At 46.7% G+C, this 16,243-nt stretch overlaps 2 protein-coding genes across 3 annotated transcripts in view; both read left to right on the forward strand.

Moving 5' to 3' along the window:
• The window catches only part of srebf2 (sterol regulatory element binding transcription factor 2), a 16,697-nt gene extending 11,550 nt beyond the window's left edge, over positions 1-5,147 (forward strand). Inside the window, exons 14-18 of one of the 2 annotated variants that reach the window (XM_061223914.1) lie at positions 738-870; positions 1,648-1,816; positions 2,323-2,499; positions 3,456-3,570; positions 4,897-5,147. In XM_061223914.1, coding sequence (XP_061079898.1) covers positions 738-870; positions 1,648-1,816; positions 2,323-2,499; positions 3,456-3,570; positions 4,897-5,114 — 812 coding nt within the window. In that variant the 3' untranslated portion in view covers positions 5,115-5,147. Of the gene's footprint in view, positions 1-737; positions 871-1,647; positions 1,817-2,172; positions 2,301-2,322; positions 2,500-3,455; positions 3,571-4,896 lie in introns of those variants that run through there. The other variant, XM_061223915.1, reaches the window with a different exon arrangement.
• A 5,287-nt stretch (positions 5,148-10,434) lies between these two features.
• Positions 10,435-15,201, forward strand: nol12 (nucleolar protein 12). Its single transcript, XM_061224185.1, has 6 exons — positions 10,435-10,636; positions 10,956-11,061; positions 11,212-11,260; positions 11,525-11,667; positions 11,789-11,880; positions 12,900-15,201. The coding sequence occupies exons 1-6, from the start codon at positions 10,542-10,544 to the stop codon at positions 13,108-13,110; spliced, it is 696 nt and encodes a 231-aa protein (XP_061080169.1). The 5' UTR covers positions 10,435-10,541; the 3' UTR covers positions 13,111-15,201.
• The last annotated feature ends 1,042 nt before the right edge of the window (positions 15,202-16,243 follow it).

The raw sequence follows: 16,243 nt of genomic DNA on the forward strand, positions 1-16,243 counted from the left end.
GTACAATTGATGCTTCTCCATTCACCCATTCACACACACACTCACACACCAACGGCGATTGGCTGCCATGCAAGGTGCCGATCAGCTCGTCAGGAGCATATGGGGGTTAGGTGTCTCGCTCAGGGACACTTCGACACAGTCCGGGCGGGGGATCCAACCGGCAACCCTCCGACTGCCAGACGACTGCTCTTACTGCCTGAGCCATGTCGCCCCATTTCCATTTCCTTTTTGTGATGGCATATTTGTCAGTTGTATGCAAAATATATGCCATCGTGCTTAAATAGTCGTCCTCCACAGAGAGCATTGAAAAAAGAATGTAAAAGGAAACCTAGAACAAATATTTATCTGCAGTGCTTGGGGCAAGATATGTGCATCTGTCATAAATGTGTGATTCTTAGGTATTTTATGTGGTTTTTGGTTGAAAATGCGGCCTGTAGCATAGTGGTTAAGGTAAATGACTGGGACACGGTGTAGCCACAATAAAATCTGCACAGCAGTTGGGCCCTTGAGCAAGGCCCTTAACTCTGCATTGCTCCAGGGGAAGATTGTCTCCTGCTTAGTCAAATCAACTGTATGTCGCTCTGGGTAAGAGTGTCTGCCAAATGCCAGTAATGTAATGTAATGTAATGAAATGCAAATGGTCCATTCTAAACCAGGCTCTGTTGAATGTGCACACAAGTTGACATGCATGCATGCTCACGTGCACATCCCCCTCTCTTGGCCCCTGCCATCCTCAGTGGGAGACCCTGTGTGTCGCTGGTGGGCGTTGGTCCTGAAGGCTGCTGTCCATTGGCTGCAGGGTGATGATGCGGTGGTGAGGTCACTGCTGGCTGAGGCTGAGCGCATGCCCAGAGCCCTGCACACGTTTGAGTGAGTGCCTAACCCCACACTGTCTTCTGTGACATCAGAGGCTTACACTGCGTTTACAGTGTGTAGTGTACTGTGTGTGTACCAGACCTGATTCAAATACGTCATTCAAATACGTAATTGTTTTGAATTCAAATACTTTTCCATGCTTTACTGAGTTTTTCCGGTGTATTGGAATCTATGAAATACTCTGGAAAAATTGCCAAAAAAAGACCACCTTCTGTTCCTCTTGGTTGGCACAACTGCACCGGGCAAGATCAATCGAGCGCAGAAAAGTATTCGAACAGAAAACTCTTGCATATTAGACCTAGGTTTGGTGTGGAGAGTGTGTGTAGATGCCATGTACTGTGTAGTGTACAGTGCGTGAGCTGTGTAGTGTAGTGTGTGTGTGTGCTGTGTACTGTGTAGTGTAGCGTGTGTGTGTGTACTGTGTACTGTGTAGTGTAGAGTGCGTGTGTAAGCTGTGTACTGTGTAGTGTACAGCGTGTGTAAGCTGTGTAATGTGTAGTGTAGAGTGTGTGTGTGAGCTGTGTACTGTGTAGTGTAGAGTGTGTGTGTTGTGTACTGTGTAGTGTAGAGTGTGTGTGTGCTGTGTGCTGTGTAGTGTACAGCGTGTGTGTGTGCTGTGTATTGTGTAGTGTACAGCGTGTGTGTGTGCTGTGTATTGTGTAGTGTAGAGTGTGTGTGAGCTGTGTACTGTGTAGTGTAGAGTGTAGCACAGACGCAGTGACTCCTCTCCTCTCCTCTCCTCTCCTCCCCTGTGGCCTGGCTCTGCTGCAGTCATCCCTTGCCGAAGGCCGTGTCCCAGCTGTGCAAGGCGGTGCAGCTCAGCCTGACGGCCCAGAAGGGCGAGGGGACGCTGGGGTGCCAGGCGCATTGCGAGAGGGCCAGCAGCTTCCTCAACAACAGCATCGCTGTGCCCCTCGCCCCGGCCAATTGGCTCAACAAGGTACACCAGATGTGTGTGTGTGTGTGTGTGCGCGTGTGCGCAAGTCGGGGGTGGTGCTGGGGGTGTGTGTGTGTGCACACGCAGTCCAGAGGTGGTGCTGGGGTGGTGTGTATGTGTGTGTGCGTGTGCAGTCCGTAGGTGGTGTGTGTGTGTGTGTGTGGGGGTGGGGTGGTGTATGTGTGTGTGTGTGCGTGCAGTCCAGAGGTGGTGGAGGTGGGGGTGTGTGCGGTTCTGAGGGGGGAGGGGGGTTGCTGTGGTGCATTGTCGTTGCATTGCATGACCCTCCAGCCCAGTGCAATGTGTCTGCAGTGCAGCACAGAGACCTCCCGAATCTCTGCTCGCCCTCCGCCCTTCAGCCCACTGCCTCTCCCCGCCTTCCACGAGCGCCGTCGAGTCTCCGCTCCAGCGACACACACCTGCAGCGGCCCCCTGTACCGGTGCATCACTGCTGACGACTCCGCCATTACGCCAGTCCCACCGTCACTCTCCCTGTCTCTCGACTCCAGGGGGTGGAGCTTCTGGTGTGCGACCTCCTGCTGACCCTGAGGACCAGCCTGTGGCAGCGCGGGGGCGGGGCCAACGGGGAGCCAGGCCCCGTCCTGAGTTCGCAGCTGGCCGGATTCCAGAGAGACCTCAGCTCCCTGCGCAGGATAGGCCAGTGCTACAGGCAGGCTCAACACAAGGTCACAGTCTCCAGTCTTATTATTCATCATTCACTGTGCTGTGGGCTACATCTGAAAACCTTTATTGCTTACATTCATTTTTCTTATGATGTATTTGGACGGGGGTGGGGGGTGGGGGTGTTCTCTCAGTGCAGTGTAGGGCTGCATGATGTGTGCATGATGGCTGCACGACAAAGTGTATTAAGAATAACCGCCTCTGGGGGGGGGGCCACGGTGGCGCACGGCGAAAGCAACGGACCTTGGTGCAGGCATCAGTTCGTTACAGTTGCACACCGAGGACCGGGGTTCGACTCCCGGTCCTGCCAAAAGCTGAGTTTGGCCGGCTCTCATGGAGCGGCATAATTGGCTCGCTGCTCCGAGGGAGGGATTCAGCAGGGACCAGTAGGATCGCCGCGTGCATGGACCGTGGTTGCCTCGGAATCACGGTCACGGGCCATGAGACGAGACTGCTTGAAGAAGGAAAAACAAGAAAAAAAAAAAAGAAGAAGAATAACAGCCTCCATGGGATGTGTAGTCTTGTGTAGTCTTTCTTTAATCAGACCTGATTAAATATGTTTGTCTTTCTTTATTCATACCTGATGTGTGACGTCAGAGGCCACGTGAAATGCCTAAAGACAAATTATCTTTATTTCAGTCGTTTAGCCTATATATTGGGTGCCAATCAGCAGCGAGGTTGTACAGTTTCGAAGTGCTCGTGTGGTTTGTTTTTTTCAATCACACGGATGCTGCAAGTTCTTGCTGCTGATTGGCTGTCTTATGAGCACCCAGTAGATATCAGCGATGTTTTTACCCCCCCCTGAAACACTTCACATGGCCTCTGCATCAGGTATGATGAAAAGAATATGCCGCATAGCAGCGGTTATTCTTACCGCGTTCAGTAGAAAAGGTGCAGCGCTGTGTGCGGTATGCAGCGAGGGCAGGAGGCGGGGCTGACCCGGCTCTCCTGCCTCCTCCAGGTGTTCCTGCACGAGACCACAGTGAGGCTGATGGCGGGGGCCAGCCCCACCCGCACCCACCAGCTGCTGGAGCACAGCCTCCGACGACGCACTCACAACCCCGAGTCCAGCGCAGGTGAGGCCCGGGGCACAGGCTGAGGGGTGAGGGGTGGGGCCAGGGGCACAGGCTGAGGGGTGAGGGGTGGGGCCAGGGGCACAGGCTGCAGGGTGAGGCCCAGCGCACAGGCTGAGGCTCGGGGCACAGGCTGAGGGGTGAGGGGTGGGGCCAGGGGCACAGGCTGAGGGGTGAGGGGTGGGGCCAGGGGCACAGGCTGCAGGGTGAGGCCCAGCGCACAGGCTGAGGCTCGGGGCACAGGCTGAGGGGTGAGGGGTGGGGCCAGGGGCACAGGCTGAGGGGTGAGGCCCAGCACACAGGCTGAGGGGTGAGGCCAGCACACAGGCTGAGGGGTGAGGCCCAGCACACAGGCTGAGGGGTGAGGCCCAGCACACAGGCTGAGGGGTGAGGCCAGCACACAGGCTGAGGGGTGAGGCCCAGCACACAGGCTGAGGGGTGAGGCCAGCACACAGGCTGAGGGGTGAGGCCCAGCACACAGGCTGCAGGGTGAGGCCAGCACACAGGCTGCAGGGTGGGGCCAGGGGCACAGGCTGCAGGGTGAGGCCCAGGGGCACAGGCTGAGGGGTGAGGCCCAGGGGCACAGGCTGAGGGGTGAGGCCAGCGCACAGTCCGGCGTACAGTCCAGCGCACGGTCCGGCGACAGACGACAGACGACACGTGGTCATCCAGCGACATTGGCCTTGTACTCTGGCCAACTGGGGTGCAGGGACAATGACCACAGTATACGTTGGGCGACAATGGAATGTTCTTGAACGTTCCGCGTTTTCCGTGGAGCGCCGCTCTGTCGCTGGACTGTAAACTGGCCTGAACTCAGGGGAGGGGAGCCCAGGACACAGGCTGTCCAGTTAAACTGCATTGTGCTGTGCGTTGTGTTTCATTTATTTTCACTCAATTGCAGTGTGTATTAAATGTCTGCACCTTTCTCACGTATCATACCCTTTCTTCTCCTCCTCAAACCCTGCTCTCTGTCCCTCCTGCTGCCTCCCCTGTCCCACACCGCTCCTCTCTGTCCCTCCTGCTGCCTCCCCTGTCCCACACCGCTCCTCTCTGTCCCTCCTGCTGCCTCCCCTGTCCCACACCGCTCCTCTCTGTCCCTCCTGCTGCCTCCCCTGTCCCACACCGCTCCTCTCTGTCCCTCCTGCTGCCTCCCCTGTCCCACACCGCTCCTCTCTGTCCCTCCTGCTGCCTCCCCTGTCCCACTCCGCTCCTCTCTGTCCCTCCTGCTGCCTCCCCTGTCCCACTCCGCTCCTCTCTGTCCCTCCTGCTGCCTCCCCTGTCCCACACCGTTCCTCTCTGTCCCGTTCCGTGTGCCCTGAACCCCCCCAGAGGGAGAGTGCCTGCCGGGGGAGAGGGAGAGGGCCCACGCCATCCTGCTGGCCTGCCGTCACCTGCCCCTGCCCCTGCTGACGCCCCCGGGGCACCGCGCGCGGCTGCTGGCCGAGGCCAAGCGCACGCTGGAGCGGGTCGGGGACCGGCGCTCCGTGCAGGACTGCCAGCAGATCCTGCTCCGACTGAGCGGCGGGACCACCATCGCTGCCTCCTGAGGACACACAGGGCTTACACACAGAGCCTACACACACACACAGGGCCTACACACACACACAGGGCCTACACACACACACAGGGCCTACACACACACAGGGCCGACACACACACAGGGCCGACACACAGAGCCTACACACAGGGCCTACACACAGGGCCTACACACAGGGCCTACACACACACATAACACACACACATAACCTACACACAGGGCCTACACACAGGGCCTACACACAGGGCCTACACACACACATAACCTACCCACAGGGCCTACACACAGGGCCTACACACAGAGCCGACACACAGAGCCGACACACAGGGCCTACACACACACACAGGGCCTACACACAGCCTACATTTACACACAGTCTACAGACACACATAGCCTACACACAGGGCCGACACACACACACATAGCCTACACACAGGGCCTACACACAGCCTACATTTACACACAGTCTACAGACACACACAGCCTACATTTACACATGGCCTAAACACAGCCTACATTTGCACATAGCCTGCACCAAGCTTACACCCAGTCTACACACGGCTTAGACCTGGTCTATGCCGAGCCCAGATCAGATGAATTAAATATGATTATACCTGTATACACCCACACTCATGTGCAGGTACATCTCCATTGTGTGCAGGACACGCACGCACGCACACGCACGCACACACACACTTTATGATACACAGATTGGGCCTCAGTTCACAGACTGCAGGCATGTTTCATACACACTGGAATGATGTGGGGACATGAGACCGTGCTTGGAGAGGCTGTAAGGGAGACTGGAGTGAGCAGGCAGACCAGTAGATGCTCTATGCTGATAGATTACGCACATGCACTAGACACATGCGCAGATATGCACATACATTTGCAACACGCAGGTGTTAATAGGAACAAAAATCAGTCCATTCTGATGTCTTTATTTGGTGACAGAATGGCACCTGCAGTCACTCAGTTTGTGTGTGTGTGTGTGTGTGGGCACACACGTGTCTGTGCGTGCGCACACACGTGTCTGTGCGTGCACAAGGGATAGAGAAACTTTTTTTTTTTTGTGTTTGTATGCATTTTACATCACACTGCAGCTAAACGGGGAATATCCATTACAGGAAGTCATGTTGGAGTGATTTGGTGCAGTAAGACTTGATGCTGTCCCTTTAGCGTTTATGGTACAATGTTTATTACTGATTGCAAAAATTCCTCCCCTGGCTAATTTCTCTGGAGTTGAGCAGTAACAGTATGTACCTACCCTACCTCATTGACTGTACAGTGCTGGTTTACTGTATCACAGTACAATACTGCATCAACAGGAAATGGTACAGTATCAATGTACTGTACCTAAATGCAATGCTAATTAAATAGCACAGTGTAATACTGTTTCGGTAACACTGCGAAACGTTAATTTTGATTCCATTCGCAGTCGCTTTAGACACAGTGGGACAGCACATGTGATTTGTATATAATTGTACAGAACGGTGTAGATTTAAGTCTTAAACACAGGAAAAGAAAGCAAGATGAAAATAGAGGGAAAATGTATGAGAATTCCACGGAACCAGCTCATTTTAGGAGCCAGATTACAGACAAGATGAAGAAAACTTACTGGTGGGTGGGATCACCTTTGACCATGTTCGGTCTTTGATCATTGTGATCATTGAATCGTCAAAAAGTACTGCTGATAAACATTATGGGGTCCAGCCAAAACGAGTCCGCTACTTGCATTAATAGGTAGTAATAGAAAGACTTTTGATAAAAGCTTGTTGTGAGATTTAAGGCCTTAGTGTAGATCGGAATTTTTTTTTTCCCATACTGTTGTTATGCCTTCCGTAATGGCTAATTATTCAAATGCTGATGTCATCATACTGCTATCATTGTCATTCGTGTCATTTTTATTATTTAATAATAGTAATATTATTGTATTTGTCTTTCTTGTTCAGAGCTGATTTATTAATACTCGGTCTTGGGAAGCGAGTGGTATCATTTTGGTATTAGTGTTTTATACTTTAAAGGCAACCTTGCCTTCGTGTCAGAAGGAAATGGGGATTTCTGGTTAGAACCAGTAGGCTTAAGATGTTCTTTACTATTCAATTGATATATTTCTCCTGAAAAGTAGTGTGTTCTCTTGACTTTAAAATAAATTAGAATCGGGATTGGAGATATTCTAGATTTGTTCACATGTACACTCAGACACAAAGATTCCGCTGACAGACACTGACGGCCAGCGACAGACACGTTCTTCCAAAAGCTGGTTTCCTTGGAGGTTTATCGGCATGAGAGAATATTCACCGCCGCGGCGACAGACACGGTAGCTTTGGCTGAAGTAATGCTGTGGAAAATCCCGCTGGTGTGTCAGTTACTCCGTTCACCGATAAGAATCTTTTTCAACCAAAAATAAATAAAAAAAACCTCAATACTGAGTTCCGTCAGTTAATATGCCTTGAGCTTCTTTTACGCTGCACAATGGTCTACTGTTTATAGAGGTATCACTATTACTATGTTACAGTATGTTCATGCATAAAGTTTCCTGTATGTGTTTTGTTTCAGGTTTGTTTATGTTCATCTTTGGTTTTGTTTTTTAATAAAAGTCTATGACAATGGGATGCAAAAATGTGTCCAAGCCTCTTTATACTCAATCGATCAACCCAAAGGAAAAGGTAATATAGTTAAATGTATGACAGGAAATCTATTCAAAATATTTTGCAATATGTATGAAATGCATATTTGTATATCGGTTGGCTATATGTAAATTAATGTCATAAATATGCTAAAGAGACCAATTTTGAAGACTTCTCACTATACAGGTGCATGCAAAAAAAAAAAAAAGATTTTTCTGTAATTTACTTCAAGAAGTGAAACTTTCATATATTCTAGATTCATTACACATACAAGTGAAATATTTCCAGCCTTTTTTATTATTTATTTTTTATCTTGATTACGGCTTACAGCTCATGAAAAAAATCTGGTATCTCAAAATATTCAAATATTACATAAGTTACCAGTTACTGGTAGTTTTGGCACTGTGGGCAGGTGCCAAGTCCTGCTGGACAAGGAAATCAGCATCTCCATAAAGCTAGTCAGCAGACCGAAGCATGAAGTGCTCTAAAATCTCCTGGTAGACGGCTGTGTTGACTCTGGACTTCATATAACACAATGGGCGAAACACCAGCAGATGACATGGCACCCCAAATCATCACTGACTGTGGAAACTTCACACTGGACTTCAAGCAACTTGGCTTCTGTGCCTCTCCACTCTTCCTCCAGACTCTGGGACCTTGATTTCCAAATCAAATGCAAAATTAACTTTCATCTGAAAAGAGGACTTTGGACCACTGAGCAACGGTCCAGTTCTTTTTCTCCTTAGCCCAGGTAAGACGCTTCTGACGTTGTCTCTGGTTCAGGAGTGAAAAAAAATTCCTTTTTTTGAGATGCATCTGTATATATACAGTCCTCTCCAAAAGTATTGGAACAGTCAGGACAATTCCTTTGTTTTTGCAATACACTGAATACAGACCACCCATGTTTAGGTGAGCAAAGGTATTGGAACAGTGAGTAAGTAAATTAAACTTAATATTTGGTAACCCTTGCTGCATCAAGCCTGTGACCCATTGACATCACCAAACAAATTTTGTTATCATGCTTTTCTAGGCTTTTACTGCAGCCTCTGTTTTTTTGTTTTTTTTGGGGGGTTTTTTCTGGAGTTAACATGCATGCTCAATTGGATTCAGGTCTGGTGATTAACTTGGGCAGTTGAAAACCTTTCACTTTTTCTCTCTAATTGTATTCTTGCCTTCCTATTCTTACTACTGATAAGTGGTTAGCATCTTGTGGTATAGCCTCTATATTGCTGCTCTCAAAGTCTTTTTGAATGGTTGATTGAGATACCTTCACCCCTGCCCTGTGGAGAATGTTTGTGATGTTACTGACTGATGTTTTGGGGTTTTTCTTCACAGCTTTCACAATGTTTCTGTCATCAATTGCTGTTGTTTTCCTTGGTCGATCAGCTCAATGTCTGTTGCTCAGTACGCCAGTGGTTTCTTTCTTTGTCAGGACATTCCAAGTTGTGGTACATCCGCAATGATTTCCCCTCTTTTATAAGCTTCAATATGGCTTGCTTGTCTCCCAAAGACAGCTTTCTGGTCTTCATGTTTGTTTGCATTTCTGTTAGAAAAGAGAAGTCTCCACAGGCAAAACCCAAGGGTAAAACCAAGAGTAGACATTGAGAAGTATTTATTATTTAACCAAACAGGACACATCTTGGCAGCAAGAAGCACCTGTCAGTCTCCTTCCAATATTTATGCTCACCTAAAAATTGGGTTGTCTGATACGAAAGGTGATATGTTCTAAGTTGTTTAACAAATCTAGATAACCAATACCAAGAAATAATGTACATCTTTTGACCTTAAACTCAATTGCTTCTTGCTGTTCCAATACTTTTGGAGGGGCCTGTATATTGAAATGCATACAAGTATGCAATGTGAAATAGGCTATGTGTAATACATGGGAACTACATGTATTGTTTAATGTATCTCCATATCTTTTTTCCGTATGGGAATGACATAGATGCAAGTACAATAAAATGTGGTAGATTGTTCGTCCCCTGGTCTTTCTTATTCTGCTGAAGACATGTAGACATGCAAGAATGACATGGAAGCTGTACGTTATACGTCATGTTTGGTGTACGCGGTGTCTCAAAGATGTTTGAGAAGGGGCGACATGGCTCAGGCAGTAAGAGCAGTCGGAGGGTTGCCGGTTTGATTCCCCGCCCAGGCTGTGTCGAGGTGTCCCTGAGCAAGACACCTGACCCCCAAATGCTCCTGACGGGCTGGTAGGCGCTTTGCATGGCAGCCAATCGCCGTCGGTGTGTGAGTGTGAGTGTGTGTATGAATGGGTGAATGAATCGCCATCGGTGTGTGAGTGTGTGTATGAATGTTAAAAAATAAAATAAAAATAAAAAGATGTTTGACCACAACGCCAAAGGTTCAAAAGACCGCTGCGTTGACCGGTGAGATGCAGAATGCAGAAACGCAGTGTTGATGGCGCTGACCGCCACAGACCGCCACAGATCTCACTACTTCTCTAACTTTTTAAACTGACATTTTCTACAGGGAACGCCCTAGTCCAGCGCAAATGAAACACTGGTGAGCAACGTTAGCCTGTCATAGCGCTGACAAAAATTGTTTCGGACCTGGATCCCGGCAAGTCATATGTCTAAAACTGTTTTTTAATTTACCCTATTATTACTGTAATTCCTAGCCGACGTCATTAAAGTTTTAGAGCGGAACTGAACTTCTGGCGCTCAAAACATGTTTCCTAATCGGCCCACCATATGTGGTACATAGCTACACACAGGAAGTGAAGAGCCAGTATCTCGATGGTTTATTTGCACGTGTGTGTATACTAGTTGGTGCTACAACTGTACTCAATGGCAAAGAAGTCCAAATTAAAGCCAGGAGGCAAAAATATAAAAAGAAATAAGGCAACTAAGTGTATCGTCACATTTAATGAAACGGATCGACAGTAAGTGGATCCACCGGCCGTGTTAGAAATGTCTTGATTTTCGAGCTGGTAGTAGTGTTTATCTATGCTTGTGAATGCTGCTAGCTAAATTTAGCTAGCTAGCTAACGAACAGTTGCTCGTGTGTGCTGTGTGGATAGTTAGGATAGGTTTTCTATAAGGTTAGCGGACATGCGAGGTTTAAATGTGTAAAAAACATTTTAGATAAATGTCGTATTCAGAGATTGCTGGACACTGATCAATTGGAGAGACTGACGTACAGTATTTGCACACGGTGGTACAGCATGTACATAAGAATGAATGATTTTCGCCTCTTCGCAGAGAATACCTCACTGGCTTCCACAAGAGAAAGATAGAGAGGCGGAAAGCGGCAGTGGAGGAAATTAAGAACAAACTGAAGGAGGAGCAGAAGAGAGTGCGAGAAGAGGTGAGGGTGAAAGTGAAATTGGGCGATTGGAAAGAAGGGCATAGTGCGCATGTACAAACCCAGAGACTTGGTTGGTCTAAGCTGCGGTTGACGGGGTGCATTGAGCAGTGCTGGGGAAATGAATGAATGTTGTCATGTTCTGTCTTTCAGAGACACAGGGAGTATGTGAAGATGTTGAAGGAACGAAAGGAGGCTCTGGGTGAGTGGGGAAGAAATGGTGAAACTGAGGTGTAGCCAACGGCTTTGGGAAATGATTAACTGGCTGATTACACTTCCGTAATGCCGGCAGGTGTGAGGCACACAGGTGTCGGCCTTAAACCTGCCAGCTGTGGTTTCTTTGCTGTTGTCGCACTGTTGTCCTGTCTTATGCAAGCACAACTTTTAGTCGTGTCAGCGGCTTTAACCCCCAGCATGATGAACTTGTACTAATCAAACTTCAAACACGTATTTTCTCATGTTGAAGAAGAGGCAGATGAGCTGGAGAATATGATCACCGGCACGTCAGAGTCCCAACAGTATGATCATCCCAACCACACGGTCACCGTGACAACCATCAGTGACTTGGACCTGACTGGAGCTAGTCTCCTGGGACCAGTCACCAAACAGGTATAGCCCTACCCCCTCCAAGGAAAACATTTTTTGTCCCAGTAATGATCTTGCATTTCTGTCAGGTAGCTGGTAGGAGTTGGAAAATGTCTCTGAAGTGACTTTCTGGTGTTTTCTTTAGGCAGCAGAGGACAATGCGGATGAAACTGAGGAACGAGAGGAGAACGTGAGCACGCTTCCAAAGAAAGCTGGACAGCCCATCCTTTCCAAAAAGTATGTGCCTTTCCTTGTTAATTACATTACTGTTAGTCCAACCCAATTGACCTATGTGCAGTCTGCAGTGCATGTTATTCTTGTCGTAAAACATTGATTGTCTTGTTAGTTTGTTAAAAAAGCAATGTGCACTGTGAAATTGCATAGCATAAGAATGAGCAGTGTACATTTCTTGCTGCGCTCAGTAGCAATGTTTTAAAATCATTTGTTATTCACAGGTTATTTTTAACTGCAATCTGGATGTGTTGATCTTAATTACATAGATTGAATTTTAAACTTCACTTAATTTTTTTCATATTAAAATATTCCATAAGTGATGCGTTTTCATGATGGTAGTTTTGTAGCTGTATCGGTTCAATGTGTATGCATTCAGTAATACTTTTAATTCCGTAATAAATTGTTATAATTTTCCGATGGTGTTGTCTGGTGGGTACTCGGATATAAGACGCACACAGGAACTTGCATCCCGTATGTGAAAGAGCAAGCGCCGAAATATAAAAAGTGCCTTGAAAATGAGGTTGGTCAATATTACTGTCAGACAACATTGTTTGTCAAAGTTCACCATCAGATCATCTTCCAAGAAAAAGCAGCACTGAATGTGCTCATAGCTTTGTCTTGAATGGAACTCTGGGATTTGGAGTGTGAAAATGAACTTTTGTGAGCTCCACACCTTTTGTCACCACAGATAATTGCCAGAACCACCAAAACTGGAAAAAATAAGCAGACGCTTTAAGTAGCCTAATAGTACTTGCATTAAATATTTACAAGGCTAAAATTATTTCTGCATCCTGTACTTGCCACTCACAAGGCATGTGGGGCGTGGGGCTGAATCTCCACTGGAGAACTCGTCATCTGGCAGACAAACTTCCAGTTTTCATTATATACACAATAGAACAGCATAACCTTCTCCTCTGTCAGTTCCCAAAAACAAAGCTCTTCTCTTATCGTTGTGTGTCCCCCCCCCCCCCCCCCCCCCCCCCCCCGCCTTCCCCTGCTTGTTTGGCTTGTCTCTGTGCCAGGCTCTGCTCCCTGACGGCCTCCCTGCACGCCCGCACCAAACAGCGCAAGGGGAAAGGGAAGCAGCTCCGGGAGAAGCAGCAGGAAGGTCCGGGACGGGGCCGGCCGTCCGACAGGATGCCAGGTGGTACCGCCAGGAAGTCCAGGCTGGGGAGGACCAGCAAGAAGCAGAGACGCCGACAGACTGGCAGGAACAAACATCCCCGCGACTAGCAGGGGCGGCGGCATCGTGGGCGGGTCGCCCGGACTGTTTCGGCGGATTGGCGGAGGAGTGCCGGCCTGATTCAGAATGGGCCGATTGCTCCTGCGGATGGGGCCATTTACACCAAACTAGGCATTTTGAGGGATACTGGAAGAGTGGCAATCGTACTCTCTCTCTCTTACGCTAACTGCCGTGACCTCCCATACAGTCAGACGGAGCCGCCAGTTAAGTGAACCGCGGATCATATAAGACCGTCCGCTGCTGGGACAATGTCGTCACCATGCCAGTGTCTGGTATCCTGTGATGAGCTGCTGTTTGTGAATGTTTGTCACATAGCATTGTGTTGTGTTGTGTTTTGTAAATGTGTGCAATCTAATTAAAGGAAGTGCTGAATATACTCAAGCTGAATATGCATTCCCAATGAAATAACTTTTTCCTATAAAACTTGATTGTTTTCTATTTTTAAACCAAGTTCTACTCAAATATCAAAACAACCCTGTCATCAACTTAAGGATTTCTTCCTTACTATTTTGTCTGATTACAGGTTCAGAAAGATGACTGCTGTGTCTGAGACAAAAAAAAGTAGTTCTTCAAAAACCTTTTTTTTTCCTCTGATGTTGCCTAAATGATAAAATCCTCAATTACAAAAACACATTATTGCTTTATTTCATTTGCGGCACTCTGTCACATTCAGCTGCCTGAAATTGTCCTGGATCGCCAATTCCGTTATTATAGTCTGACTTATGACTAAGGTCGTGTTTTTCACGCATATACAAACGGAAGCAATCCGGACCCACTGATGAAGTTATTTTTTTCATAATTGATGATAATTGGCTCAAGCCCAGCATTTGTGAAAGAGTGAGTGCACCGACATCAGCTGATAGGACTTGGAGTAATTGGAGTTAAGACTTCATTTATTACCCTGGTTTTTCAAAAAAACATGGCAGTGCTTTTGTTTGTTCTGATTTAAGCATGCGTTTTTGCACTAGAGGGCTTTAATCTCTAAGCAGATGTTAAAGGCAGCTAAAAGGGTGCTATGGTCACCAACAGCCTCTTAACTCAAAGCAGAAAGTCATACCTTTATGCATAGACAAGATTTCTACTTAAATAATTATTGGAATTTAATTATGTGGCTAGTTGGCTAGCAAGCAACTTCAAGCTTCTGACTTCATCAAAGCTTGTAACGGGTAACTCGATAGTTGGCTTGCTAATAATGTCTTTCTTTTACTTTTTGCTGTTATTCAGACACAAGAGAATCACAAGCACTGTTTGCCACCAAGTGGAGTTCATATGGTTGTGTGCAAACTGGGCAAAAGAAAACATTTCAGTTACCAGTTACTGGTTACCAGCGGTCAGAGAATAGTTTGACTTTTGAAATTGTGGAACGTGTTCTTTCATTGGGAATGCACTGAATAAATAGTATGGGTTGTCTTTCTTCTATATGTGTTTAAAAAGTATTTTACAGCAATAGTGATACTGTGATATCATGATTGTTCACACATGTGCTCATGCTTTCCAGCGCTGGTTATTGGTGTTCTTTTGTCAGCATTTGTACACAGACAACTGCTATCGCGTTTCCGTGATGGACTTTGAAGTTGATCACATGCAGACTCCATAATGGGGGACACCCCCCCCCACCCCCCAGGCATCATTGTAGATTTAAGCTCAGGATAACACCACCCACATGGGCAAATATAAAGATAATTATATTGACATATATGTTAATTCCCTCTTACCGTATGTTTACAATATGATGACTTGGCCACAAGAAAGTTTGGTTTTGACGCTATTACAAATGCCTATACCCAGTATAACTTTGACTTGTGTAGTGCTAAATTCACTGATCACAGTGTCAACTTTTTCTTTTTTTATTTGTATTTTTTTATCCCTGGAACTTGATGATCTTGATATTACTGAAATACAGATCAACATTTTTATGGTTTTAGTTCTAAAATACCAAGTGTTTTTATAGAACATACTTAAAGCAAGGGGTGTGTACATTGTTTTCAAGAAACACCTCATGTTCATAGATAGTGTTGGTTTATATTTTTACTGTTCCTGTGCCAATGAACAATAAAATATACTTTGTATTTCAAAGAAAAGTTAGATTTTGCACTTTTGTTTCATTTACAGATAACCTTCTGTTGATAATTTTCATCAGCTGTGTTTATTTATTTAGTATAACTTGAGCTGATGTGTGCCATCTGTTTACTAGCACGAGCACCTCTTTTCCCTTTCTAAAGCAAATGACATTTAATACAGCCCTTGGTGATGGTACTGTCATGCAGCTGACGCCATGTTGGCTCTGGTGAATATAGAGGGACCTATTCTGTAGAATCTCAGATGGAGCCAACATGGCAGTTGCTGGAGCCCTAGTTTCAACCATTGTTCAAAGGACCAATGAGATCCTTGTAAGGTTACGTGGACCCCCCCCCCCCTTCAGGGGGATTTAGTAAGAGTCAAGAAGAGCCATGTCTCAGCTCTGATGGACAGTTTATTTCCTGTGCTCAAGTGACAAATGGAAGATGACGGTGGCTAACTCATATTTGAGGTATTGTTTAATATCTTCTACCTTTACTACCTTAACTTATTTTTGAATATGAGAAAGTTTCCTAATTTCCAAAGAAAAGTATACATCTTTTATACCAGATATATATAGACCTATTCCGTTAGTAGTGTGACTATGACTGGTAATCTATCACTTTTAAATTAGACTTCTTGAACTTTGTTTATTGTGGTTTTTAGTGTTCAGTGCTAGATGGTGTTTTAAAGGTGTCATATTAATACAGTATAGTGTTTCACTATCGTGTTGTGTCATTTAATTTCCCTGAGACAGATGATCTGCACTCTGCAGCCCTGTGCTGTGTTGAGCTGTGTAATTGTGAGCGCTTATGAGCGCATTGCTGTCCAGCTTACTGCGAGGGGCTGGAGTTACGGTACCGTAATCAGGACACAGGAGTAGCCACTGGATTGCTGTTGCTATGATCAATGGTGTTATGTGCAAACACAAGGCAGAGTTTCACAGTGGTGCTGGGAGATGGACTGCGTAGCTTAGCAGCGTCAACCATCGCATCCTGCTGCACTGTGCTGCTTGTGCTCCGTTCTATTGTGTTTCTGTGTTTTATTCATTTATTTTACATTTAA

Source organism: Conger conger, chromosome 16 (genome assembly GCF_963514075.1).
Source record: "Conger conger chromosome 16, fConCon1.1, whole genome shotgun sequence".
NCBI lineage: Eukaryota > Metazoa > Chordata > Actinopteri > Anguilliformes > Congridae > Conger > Conger conger.